The sequence below is a fragment of the Jaculus jaculus genome, chromosome 6 (assembly GCF_020740685.1).
Source record: "Jaculus jaculus isolate mJacJac1 chromosome 6, mJacJac1.mat.Y.cur, whole genome shotgun sequence".
In the NCBI taxonomy this organism is placed as follows: Eukaryota; Metazoa; Chordata; class Mammalia; order Rodentia; family Dipodidae; genus Jaculus; species Jaculus jaculus.
This window is the reverse complement of record NC_059107.1, coordinates 70,864,833-70,878,424: the sequence shown is the minus strand read 5'-3', so window position 1 is coordinate 70,878,424 and position 13,592 is coordinate 70,864,833. Positions and strand designations below refer to the sequence as shown.

The 13,592-nt window shown below is 37.0% G+C and overlaps 1 protein-coding gene across 3 annotated transcripts in view; it reads right to left on the bottom strand.

The window, feature by feature from the left end:
- Positions 1 to 13,592, bottom strand: part of Adarb2 (adenosine deaminase RNA specific B2 (inactive)) — a 646,431-nt gene that overhangs the window by 226,275 nt on the left and 406,564 nt on the right. For 2 of the 3 annotated variants that reach the window (XM_004662206.2, XM_045151501.1), the window contains exon 2: positions 2,443 to 2,529. The exons of the other annotated variant lie outside the window; for it this stretch is intronic. In XM_004662206.2, the coding sequence (XP_004662263.1) occupies positions 2,443 to 2,529 (87 nt within the window). The remainder of the gene's footprint in view (positions 1 to 2,442; positions 2,530 to 13,592) is intronic. 3 annotated transcript variants of the gene reach the window in all.

Genomic DNA, 13,592 nt, shown 5'->3' with positions numbered 1-13,592 from the left:
AGACAGGAGAAAGAAATAAAAGGAATACAATTTGGAAAGGAAGAAGTTAAGTTAGCTCTATTTACTGATGACATGATTGTATACATAAGAGACCCGAGAGACTCTGTCCCAAAACTCCTGAAGGTGATTAATTCTTATAGCAAAATAGCAAGATACAAAATCAATGCACAAAAATCAGTAGCCTTTATATATGCAAATGACAAAGATACAGAGAGAGAAATAAGGGACATGGTCCCATTTCCAATAGCAACAACAACAAAATAACTTGGAATAATCTTAACCAAGGAAGTGAAATATCTATACAATGAAAACATAAAAATACTCAAAAAAGAAATTGAGGAGGACTTGAGAAAATGGAAAGACCTCCCATGCTTCTGGATAGGCAGAATTAACATCATGAAGATGGCAATCCTACCAAAGCAATATATAGATTTAATGCAATTCCAGTTAAAATCCCAACAGTGCTCTTCACAGGGATAGGAAAAATGATTTCAAATTTCATATGGAAAGTCAGAAGGCCTCGCATATCCAAGCATTTCCTCAGCAAAGGAAATACCTGTGGAGGCATCACCATACCTGATCTAAAGCTACATTACAAAGCCATAGTAATAAAAACAGCATGGTACTGGCATAAAAACAGGACTATAGACCAATGGAATAGACTGGAGGACCTGGACTTTGGGTCAAGCAACTATAGCTACTTGATATTTGACAAAGGCCCTTACAATATAGGCTGGAAGAAAAAGACAGCATCTTCAACAAATGGTGCTGGAAAAACTGGATAACCATTTGCATGAAATTGAAACTTGATCCACACATTTCGCCATGTACTACACTCAAGTCCAAATGGATCAAAGACCTCAATATAAGACCAGAAACTCGAATACTACTGGAAGAAAACTTAGGAAGTACTTTCCATGACATAGGAATGGAAAAAGACTTCCTGAACAAACCCCAGCTCATGATCTTAAACAGTCACTCAACCAATGGGATCACATGAAGCTGAAGAGTTTCTTTACAGAGAAGCATACAATAAGTAAAGCCAATAGATTACCCACAGAATGGGAGAAAATATTTGCTGAATATCCAACTGACAGATGCCTAATGTCTAGAATCTACAAAGAACTCAAAAACCTAAACAATAAAAAGTCAAGCAACCTACTCACTATATATATATAAAATATATTATATATTATATGTACATATGTATAATATATATGTAATATATATTATATACATAATATATAATATATATATTATATATAATGAATAGGCTTATCCTCTTTTATTTTAACTGTTCTCACTTTTGGTTGAAGGATCTATTCAGTTTTACAGATGGAGGAGAATATGGAGGACTACAAAGATATATCAGTGCATCAAGAAGAGAGAGCCAACTGTTTACCAGGAGATGGGTCACATCCACCTCATGTTACCTGGGCCCAGAAGTCATTACCAGGGAAGAGGTGACATGAATCCTGCTGTTATGGGTTGCTTGAAAACCCTTTCAAGGAAATGGAAACAGACACTGTGGTCACACAGAGAGATCCAAAATCTTTAGAGAAAGCAACACTAAATCATATCTCTATCTTATCCACTAAGGCTCAGGGAACATCAGAGAAGATGGAGCAGAAAGATTATAAGAGCCTCAGGGTGGGTGAGAACAGCCTGAGTCACCATGTTTTACCCATCCCTGCAGAGACTGGCTGAGGCCTCTTGATCCACATAATGAATATCAATAAACCCACTGAAGATCCACATCAGTATTAGGGATGGTGAGGGGTCTATATGGGCAAACTTTTTAAATTAAAAAATCAATACATTAAAAATAGAAAAAAATGATGAAACAAAGAGCTGTTTCTTCAGAAAAATAATCAATATTGATAAGCCCCTGGTCAAATTAATCAAAAGAAAAAAGAGAGATGGTTCTAGTCAATAAGATTATAGAGTGCTGTTTTCATGGTAAATCTGGTACCAGCACAAGGCTGAAGGAGACAGACAAAGAGAACACTTAACTCTTACCAAATCAGAGATCCAGAGACACAGAGGTTCCCAAGACCTTATCACTGAAGTAGATCTAAAACAAACCCACCAGAGCTCAGATTGCACTGTGGTGGAGATGAAGTTTCCTGTGAACAGGAGATTCTGGTTGAGGATGTATGATGGAAAAGGAAAGGACTTGGAGGAATGGCTGCATTTCAGGTGATCATGGGATTCTTGTGACTTTGGTGCTGCAGGTAAGGATAAAATGTACATGGATGCAACTGAAGAAGATGGATTTTCTGGGAAGATGGGGGTACAGTTTTCTGTTCTGGGGAAAACTTAGCCAGCCACTCCTCCACGATCATAAGGATCTGAGTGTTTGTGGACAAAGAAAGACACACCCACTCTCCAAACATATTGAGCTAGGTTCTCTCCATACTTTGGGGAAGTGAAGCTGCTTACTGAGATTATCTTCATCCTCTGTGTTTGTGGTGCCAGGACTTAGGTACTTGAAGGGAGCGAGGAAGGTTGACAATATGCTCACTTTGTCTGGAAAGAAAAGAACAGGAAAAGCACTTTTGACATCGAGTTTCAGAAAAACTCAATGCTTTCCTATGTTCTTATGACTGAGGGTTGGGTAAGGGAGGTGGAAAGGTAATTTTGGTCACAGGTACTTCATTCTGACTCAAGCTTCTGAATTTCTGACAGCATTTTATCAAATTCCTTTCCATTCAGTTTTAAACTTTATGCTTTCCATCTTTCTTCCCTTGTTTTTGGCACCTTCCTTTCTCTTTTTTCACAACCCTGAAAACGTTGAATAATTTCCTTCAGGAAAGCAACCTCGCATCCACATATCAGGCGGATGGGCCAGCACCCACCACATCATTTCATTTCATTTCATTTCATTTCATTTCATTTCATTTCATTTCATTTCATTTCATTTCATTTCATTTCATTTCATTTCATTTCATTTCATTTCATTTCACTGAGTGACTAAAGTGAGTAAAATAATCCTAGAAGTAAGAAAATTGTATAAATAAAGCCAAGGCTTTCCCCCTTCCCTCATTTGTGAATATTTGTTTTATACCCCTAAAATGCCTAAAGAAAAAATAATAGGCTTATTACAACCAAAGGCATGTCATCCAGTAGAAGAAGCAGAGGGGAGAGTTAGGGCAATATGAGGCAGAGGGCATGAGTAATCAGTTACGGGAATGGTAACCAGAGGAGGAAAGGAAAAGCCTGTTGAGCATATTGGGCACTGTGCACTCAGCCCTCAGCACAGTGCCCTTGGGGAAATGGACCAAACCAGGAAATGCCACTAGTGACTAATGTTTTTTTTATTCTAGGCCTACCTGGCACTCATTTTATAGTCCAGGCTGGCCTTGAACTTCTTATTCTCCTGTCTTAGCTGCCTGAGCCTATGATTATAGGTATATGTCCAACTCACACTTTTTTTCTTGAACAGTGGGGTGGAGGAATTGTAAGTATTAGGTATTATTAGTATTAATATTATTAGGAAGTACTTAAAAATTACTAGTGAAGGGAGCCAAAAGAAAAGTTCATTATTTTAGATATTCTCTCTCAGTGAATTAAACCATAGAAGTTATATTTGTCTAGGTCAAACCCACTTCATGGAAGAGAGCCTGTTGGAGACAGCCCAAGAGGTGCATTCACTTCTGGATTCCCCTCATGTCTGGACAGTTTCATGTTTGAATATGATCTGAAACAGTACAGATAGAAATGCTGCCAGTACTGATCCCATGTGGCTCTGGCTTGTTCTAGAGACATTTCTGATATTCTTGTTAAGTCACTCTAGCACTGACCATCAAAGGCACAGCTCTTGTGCTGTGCAGTGGACTTTTGTTCCTTTCTGAAGCCTTTCCCCACCTCAAGGCAAGATGCTTCCTGAGGTTACTATGTTTATAACATACTTCTTGGCTGTTTCTGTCATTTCAGAAAAGAACTGTATACATTTGCATGTATGCCTTGATCTAAGTGTGATATTTCATGGAAGTGCTCACTGGTGGTTTTATATACCTTTAGCCTTCAAGCAACCAGACACAGCCTGGAGCTTGTTCTTGTGTTCTCTGGCTGGGCCTGTTTTGTCTTTATCCAAGCTTTTCAGAGGCCAGGAGAGATCATATTGAAATTCATCCAAGAGCTGTTAACATCTGTTGTTTCTAGTACAGACAGCCACCAAGACAGTGTTCACAAAAAAGAGCAATAAATAACTCAAATATGAAGTTCCTGCCCCTCCTTCATTCTACCAAACTACAAGAATACCTAGAGGAAGGAGTTGTTCTCCTTGAACTCTCACAGCCTGAACTAATTTACTACAAGAGAATGAAATACCTTGCTTGAGTTTTAATTTCATTAAGCAAGTTCAATAATGTTGTACAAAGACTGTGAAGCTCAGCTGATTTAGTTTGAAGGCTATAAAATGAAATTATGATTTTTTAATAAAGCAGGGATACCAGCCAAGCACCCACAAATACGTATAGTGAACTATTTCAGAACCCACCTTAGTAAAATTTGAAATATCTAAAAGACTATTTTATATCTATTAGAGTTGTCACTTTTTGCTATTGCTGTGGATTTCTTTTTAATGCTTATCAAACAAAACCACAAGGCAACTAGCTAAAACTGAAATCCATATGAACAGCACCATTTTTATATGCATCTATTATCCACAATGTGTGAGGCATACACAGACTAGGACAAATATTTATTATTTACATGAATTCATATTTAAGGCAAAAGACTCCAATAAACATCTCTCTAAGGAAGATATTCTAATGCTCAATCAGCACATGGCATGATATTGAGTACCACTAGTCATTAAGGAAATGTAATGAAAACCACAAGAGGATAGCTGTTATAAACAAAACAAAAAGCAGGATGTCTGTGAATATGTGGAGAAAGTAGAACACTTGAAAATGCTACTTGTGGTAATGTGAAATTGTGTAGCTTCTGTAGATCCAGCAGGCTACTTAAAGTGTTGAAACTTGAAAGAAGTGTTGGTGTGCTCATGCTTACCATAGCCTTTGACACGATAGCCTGGCAATGTAAACAGCTTGTGTCCAACAACAAATGAATGAGACACAAAATGTATATCCATACAATATTGATTGGCCCCAAAAGATGTAAGTCTTAGCCAGGTGTGGTGGCACACGCCTTTAATCTCAGCACTCAGGAGGCAGAGGTAGGAGGATTGCCGTGAGATCAAGGCCACCCTGAGACTCCATAGTGAATTCCAGGTCAGCCTGGGCTAGAGTGAAACTCTACCTCAAAAAACCAAAAACGAAAAAAAACAAAAAACAAAAAAACACGATGTAAGTCTTGCCATTTTAACAATATGTTTGAAACTGTAAGACCTTTTGGTAAGTAAAATATGTCAGACATAGAAACACAAATAACTTATCACACTTATAGGTGTACTTTAGGAAAGTTTAATGCACACAAGTGGAAGGCAGTGGGGAAATGTCAGTAAAAGTACAGAATCTTGCACATATAACAGGATGAGGTTTCAACAATGAATGTAGAATATGGTCAGTATTGTTAAGTATAATGCATTGAGGGACCTAGGAGATGGCTTAGTTGGTAAAGTGTTCATCTACCAAGCATAAGGACTCAAGTTTGATTCCAAGAACCCAAGTAAAATGTCAGACACTTGCCATCCCAATACTAAGGAAACAGACACGGGAGGATCCCAGGTGCTTGTTGGGAAGCCAGTTTAGCTTTAAAGTCCTGAGGGATGGTACTCAAGATTGTCCTCTAGCTTCCACACATGGGAATGCATACCCACATGTACAGAAATAGCTCTCTGTCTCTTGGAAATTAGAAACTAGAGATCAACACACGTGTACACACATACAAACACACACACACACATATATATATACACGTATATATACACACACACACATATATATATATGACTGATAATAAAACATTAAATACCTAAAATGTGATGAGAGCAGATTTTTAGTGCATGCACATATAGTGGTAAGTAACTATGAGTTGTGATAGATGTGTTAAAATCATTGTGATAATTATTATACTATGTGCATATTTATTAAATCATCACCTTACACATTTTATTTTTTTATTACACATTTTAAATACATACTACTTTATTAGTTAATTAAATACTTAAAAATTAAAATAAAAAATCACCACAGTAAAAATACTCAAATTTAACTGGACATTTTGCGTTTTATCAGGCAGTCCTAATCATGCCCTACCAAGCTTTTATTTTCTCTAGTACAGTGGATTTTAGATTTAATGGACCAGCTTAAAAAAATGAATCTAACCAGATGAAGCAGGAAACTATTATCTACTAGTACTTCCTCTGTTTTGTAAAAGAGATTTTCCTTTTAATATCTTTTTATTTATTTTTAATATTTAATAATATAAAAAAGTATATAAGGTCTGTGTGAGAAGTAATGGTTTCTAAGAGAGAACAGTTCATGTCATCGAAGTATTCTCAGAAAAGAGAGTAGTTAGATTTTTTATGTACAAAAAGGCAATCATTTGATGTCCATGCTATTTTTTACAGCTTCCTTGATGTCCATTTGTCTGCTTGTCATCCATATTCAACTGGTTCAATAGGAGGAATACTGCTATATTCCCTCACTTCTGTTTGTGAGTCTCACAGACACCTTATAGAAATCTAATTATGTAAAGGTTACTGATGAATGACAGAGACCATATATTTTATTATTTTTTTAAGAACATACTTTGTATGTATACATCATGTGTTGGTACCATCTTTTTCCTCCTCTCTGCCCCTGTTCTGCAGGGGGCCCTCCTCAGTGAGGTTGCTGGTATTCCCCATGGTGTTGTGGGTTTTGCTCCCACAGGGAGCAGCAGTAGTCAGTTATTGGGGGGAGGCGATGGCTCTGGGCATGACATCTCAACTTGTGGCTCTTACAATCTTTCCACCCCATTGTCTACAAAATTCCCTGAACCTTGATGTGTGTGTTTTAAGACCCCTTCAGTGATAAGCTCTTAGGAGCCTCTGGATTTCTGCTTTGGTATCTGTTGACGATCCTCAGCATCTGTCATGTTTGCCCTGGCACTGATTGTCAAGCTCACAGTGGAAGCAGCACTCATGCTCATCTCCCCAATTCTTTTGTGGTTTCATCTGGGTCTTGACTGAGATGCAAAGGGTGGTTTATCTCATGGGGTCTTGCTACATGCTGAAAAAAGAAAATCAATTCTCCAACAGAGAGTGAAGTCTGGAAGAGTGTGGCTGGGCCCTTCCTATGTCCCAGCCATTATAATTTGTTTCTCATATCCAGCTCAGTTTTTTTCTTTAATATGATTTCACTGGTAACTGACCTGAAGAGCTGTAATAGGCCTAGTGTGGCTCTGGTGGAGAAGTCAAGAGTTATTTTCAGGATAAGTTTGATCACCATTAGTCATAAAACAGCATGTCACTTCTAATTCATTACTTGGAAGATTTCTGGCCATTTGCATTATAAACCTTATTACTCATAGCAGAATAAATAGCTTTGCCCTTACTTAACCAATTTAACATCGTTTTGCAGCATATAGGAAGCCATTTTCAGTCCATGGAAGCCCTTTCTTGGAACCACATAGGCGCACATAGGAAAGCTGGAGTCTACAGGGCAAAGGTCCCAAGGTTGTCATTATTATTATTATTTTGATCATGTAACAATTTGGAAAAAAACTACTACACTGTCATAGAGCTAAGAGATGAAGACACTTACTAGAATAACATAGGCATTTTTTTTGTTTGTTTGTTTTTTCGAGGTAGGGTCTCACTCTGGTCCAGGCTGACCTGGAATTAACTCTGTAGTCTCAGGGTGGCCTTGAACGCATGGCAATCCTCCTACCTCTGCCTCCCAGGTGCTGGGATTAAAGGCGTGCACCACCACGCCTGGCCAACATAGGCATTTTAAGATTTCCTCATCATCTTTTTCTAAAAAAATTATATTGTCCCAAAGTTCTTGTCAACATTTTGGGACGAAATGACTGTCTCTGGGAAATTAGAAAGTAAGAGATCAACTCACATTTGCCAATACTTCCTGCCTGGAAACATTTTCTAATAGTAGAAAAGTGGACCCTACAAAGTATATACAGTAATATTGACAACTTCATCTAAGCCAAGATCACAGTGTGCTACCAAGGCAAGTAGAATTTGAAGGAAGAAAATGCCATGCATGGAGAGATAGGATCCTAGAGCTCTCTGGAGGTCTCTTCTGTCTTTGCTTAAAGTTAAACTGTGCACAAGCACTGGGAGACTATGAATCTGGCAGAGAACAACTGCTGGAGGCTTGAAGGTGAGATGAAGATTCAGGAAATTTTAGAGTACTGAAAGGAAGATCTTCAATGCACCTGAATAGAGAGTCAGTGTTTAGGGAGGGTCTTGGAAAGGTCATCTTTTAGGGCTGGGCATGTCCTATTTTGAAATGAGCAAGCACGCCAGCCAATAATAAACTGCTTACTAGAAGAAATATCAAGAAACACTACAAAATCCCAATTCTCAGCTATGCAGCCAAATCTTTGAAGTACAGCTAATAATAGCAGTAATCATAAACCTCTTCAGGACATGCAGAGAAGCAGGGGAACCTTCAGGTAAAGCACCAAAATGCAATGATGTTGACAGTAAAAGATAACAGGTAAGATAAATAGAGGTTACAAATGCCCTTAAGGATTTCAAGGAAAATGTAGATGTAATGAGTGAATAGATAGGGAGTCTTGGTAGTGTAAGGAAAACTGAAACTAAAACAGATGAAAACGTTGAAGCTGAGAACTACAGCGTTTGAAATAGAAAACATGCTGTAGATTTATATTACTATGATCATTTTGGAAGAAAATTAATATAATATAATATAATATAATTAATATAATATAATGTAATACAAACTATCAAAACTGAGGCACAGAAGCAAAATAGTGAATAAAAACAAAGTCTCAGTGATCTTTTGAATACTATGAAGCAGGCAAGGATTTATGTTATATTATGTTATTATATTTTATGTTATTTATGTTATTATATTATACATGAATTATATTACATTTATGTTATATTAATAATCATGGATCAAGAAAGAATGGAAAAAATATTAAGAATACTTTAAGAGTTTTCAATTACATTAAATATCCAAAATCACAGATATAAGTTAAATCAACCCAAATAAAACTGCATCAATGTACATCATTGTCAAAGTGCTAAAAATAACAGACAAAGAGAAACAAATCAAAGTAACCAGGAAATATGACACGTCATATTCAGAGAAACTATTATGAAGGTGATAAATATATGTTTAAAAAACACTAAAAGAATATTAACTGAAGAAAAAAATAATGATGATATATTATAATGCTTATTACATGTTTATAAAACATGTTAAAATAAGGGCACAGTGTACATAGCTTGTCATAAAGTAAATATAAATATCAAGTTGCAGATATCTTCCTTTGTTCATGTATCAGGAGCCTGTGGTTAGCTAAATATGCATAGTTTAATATTCTAATCCCTGTCAATAAAAATGGGAAATAAATATACAGCCAGTGGGTGCACCACATAGTGCTGAATATCATTACACCCTAGGGAGACACAAATTAAAACTGCAGTGAGGTACCAATACACAACTATTACAAAGGCTAAAATTAAAAAAGACTGACAATGCTAAATGTAGGGAAAGAAGCAGAGAAAATCACAACTCATGCATTAGTATAATAACTTCAGCAATCTTTAGACAGTGTTTGGGCTGTTAAATAGACCTCTTATTATGACCTCTTAGCTCCCCATATAGGTACCAGTTTAAGATAAATGAAATATATATGTTTATGAAAGATGTGTATAAGGATATTTGTATTAACTTCATGCGTCACAGCTCTAAACTCTAAATATCCTAAATTTCCTTCAACAGAAATATGGATAAATAAATTGTGATACATTTACATATGGTATAGTATAGAGTCAAACAAATCAAAATGGAAGAAACCTTGAACTGTCAAATTACACTATGATATGGATGTCATTCCAAAGCATTATATGGAACAAGAAAATTGAGTCATAAAGGAGACTGTGCCATCTGATTGGGTATATAAGTCATTTGGGGATAGTCAAAACTACCTCATGATGAAAGAAAAGCATTCTTTCATGATAACACTGTTTTGGGAAACTTCATCATCAGAGCAAAGTGGTGCCTGTAAAGGTAGATTACATGGTGTCTGACAATGAAGGATATTTATGGCATGATGAAAACATGGGATATTTAGCCAGATCCATGAGATTCATGTTTGTATGTATTTGTCATTGAACAACAACATTTCACATTATGTAAATTATACTTTATGTTTAAAATATTTAAAAAAACTAAAAATTATGACTGGTAAAAAACAAATACCTCAAAGCATTATTTAATCTATAAACGGGAAAATGGGAGCTGGATAAAATGTTAAGAATTTTAGGATGATAGATATTAAATGAAGATTAGTATAGAAAGGAGTACATGGCACAGCCACTGACATCCTCATTTCTGCAGACCTAGATTTTGTTCTTATTGTTTACTTATTTTGTGGTTGTGAAAGCTCAGATGCATTAAAAATTCTTAGGCATTACAAGAAAAATTACAATCTCAAAGCTAAAGCTACCCTTTGGAGCCATCCTTAGATTTACTTAGTATGAAAGTACCACAATGTAATCCATCAAAGGTGATAACTGCAGTGAGAATGCTACAAATTTGAAAGTGAAGATCTGATTCTTGATTCTCAGACTCAAGTATTCATGCCTCTGTAGTTCTGAGGACTCAACTTCTTCACATAGATGATTTGAGGAACCATAGATTGTTTCCTGGAAACTATCTTGTGGATGGAAATACTGTTTTTTTGTATTATTTTATATTTTTGCATATGTGTGATATGTGTGCATGTTTTTGTACATGGGTTCACATTTGTGTGGGTGCACACATGTTTACATGCATATGCAAATGTGTGTGTGTGTGTGTGTGTGTCTGTATATGGAGGCCACAGTTTGACACTGAGTATCTTCCTCACTCATTGTCCTCTTTATTTACTGAGACTAAACCTATCCTTTGAACCTAGAACTTGTTGTTTGGCTTGTCTAGCTACCAAACTTGCCCTGGAGATTCCCTGTTTCTATCTCCTGAATGGTAGGTTTCAGGTGGGACACTATGCCTGCATGTATATGGGTTCTAGGGACCAAAACTGTAATCCTTATGCTTGAGTGGCAAGCACTTCATTCACTGAGCCATCATTCTAGTTCAAGCCCCTATAAACTTTGTTTTCATTGTGTAGAATGATTTTTTTTTTTTTAAATCTTGCTACATGGGAATGCCAGTTATCTAGAAAATACTTTCATATGAAATAATACATTGTGGAAATTTTTTTTTAAATAAATTTTTTATTTATTTATTTGAGAGCGACAGACACAGAGAGAAAGACAGATAGAGGGAGAGAGAGAGAATGGGCGCGCCAGGGCTTCCAGCCTCTGCAAATGAACTCCAGATGCGTGCGTCCCCTTGTGCATCTGGCTAACGTGGGACCTGGGGAACCGAGCCTCGAACCGGGGTCCTTAGGCTTTACAGGCGAGCGCTTAACCGCTAAGCCATCTCTCCAGCCCCATTGTGGAAATTTTAATAAAAGATGATAATTGTTAAAATATCTAAGAACTTGATCTTATACTTTGCTTTCTAAAATGTGCTAGATATTTTGTAGGATAGGTTACTTAAAAATACATAAATTGTGCATGCTGATTTTGTCTTTATTTTAAAAACTGAAAATGAGGTTTTGCACTCTTGTCAGAGCACCCGCTTTGTAGCCCACATGATTTCCACATCCAGCACAGATATCTTGAACAGTTACATAACTGGAAAAGAAGGATGACAGTTGGAGTTCACAGAACTGTGTGGGTACCCTTAGGCTATAATACTTTGGCCTTTTTTTTTTTTTCATAAGTTCTGTTCTTATGTTTTCCTTTTGCCAAAACACAGTTTGACAGATGGCCTTCCTCAAGCTTGACCCATTTTCTTTCATAACTGTATGTTCTAATCAAATATAGGTATGTCCTTAAGTGAGTAATACTTCTACATAAACATAAACCCACATCAGTGTGAAGGCAAGGGTTACCTTTATAAGCATGGACCCACATCAGTATGAAGAGAAGGGTTACCTTTCTAAGCATGGAGGCACAACTGCAATGTAACTGGTTTTATTATAATAAGAAGTTAATACACGTGTATGTGCACACATGTATACATATACACACAAACACATTCAAGGACACATGGGGGAGGCAGATATATATATATATGTCTGCAAACCAAGAAGAAGAATCCATGGGGGAATCCAATCCTAATGACACCTTGACCTCTACTTCTAGATTGTGAAACTATAAGACAACCAATCTCTCCTATTTATGCCCCCCAGTACGTGGGTACTTTGTTATGGTAGCTCTAGCAAACTCATACATTGATGTATTTATATTGAGTGTAAGTACTTGCATAGCTAAATATATTATTTCTGACTCAGATGCTATGAAGAAACAATGCAGAGACTTCATCTCCTCAGGGAAGCATCTTTAGGAGGTGACTGATTTGCTGAGATATGGCAGCTAATAATCATATCTATTTCTTAAGAAGCACAAAGCATCTTTAAAACCAGATAGTCTGACTCATGGGCTTTTCACTTAGGAGAGGGAAGAACATTACAAGGAGGAGGAAAGACATGTTCAAGGTACTGAATAGCGTCTGGGTAGCACTCCATTGAGCCTTGAGGGATTAACTCAGGATTTCCATTTGAATTGGGGGCCTCAAAGGCAGCCATCCCTTGATACAAAATTTACAAATTGTGGGAGTTGAACAGTGGGTATGGGAGAGAAAGGGAAAAGGAGAGAGATTAAAAAGAGCAAGAGGAGGGCTGGAGAGATGGCTTAGTGGTTAAGCGCTTGCCTGTGAAGCCTAAGGACCCCAGTTTGAGGCTCGATTCCCCAAGACCATGTTAGCCAGATGGACAAGGGAGTGCACACATTTGGAGTTTGTTGCAGTGGCTGGAGGCCCTGGCGTGCCCATTCTCCCTCTCTCTCTCTTTTTTTTTCTTTTTCTCTCTCTCTCTGCCTCTTTCTCTCTGTGTTGCTCTCAAATAAATAAAAATAAAAAAATATTTTTAAAAAAGAGTAAGAAGAAAGGATATAGAAAAAGAGAAAGAGAGTGGGGTCAGGGAGAAAATCAGACAGATAAATATTCAAGCCCAGGTCCCTCAAAATCACCTCCACCCTTGTCCTGAGGGATAACCAACTGTTAAGAAAGAGACATGGATGATTTATTAGTTATCTTCAGGAAGAGCCTGTGCAACTTTTCCTAGTTAAAACAGAGACTTATCCCTGTCTCTTCCTCTGCTTGGATGAGGCCAAAATTGGGCATGATTACCTTGGTCTTAGGAAATAGACAACACATAAATTTATTCTCAAAGTTTTAAAACTTGTTATATAATCACTTTATGTATCACTGCAACCAAAATACCTGGCAGAAGGAACTTAAGGGAGAAAACGTTGATTCATGGGGTTCCAGTCGATTACAATGGAGAAAGTATGGTGGAGAAAGCTCAGCTCTTGGCAG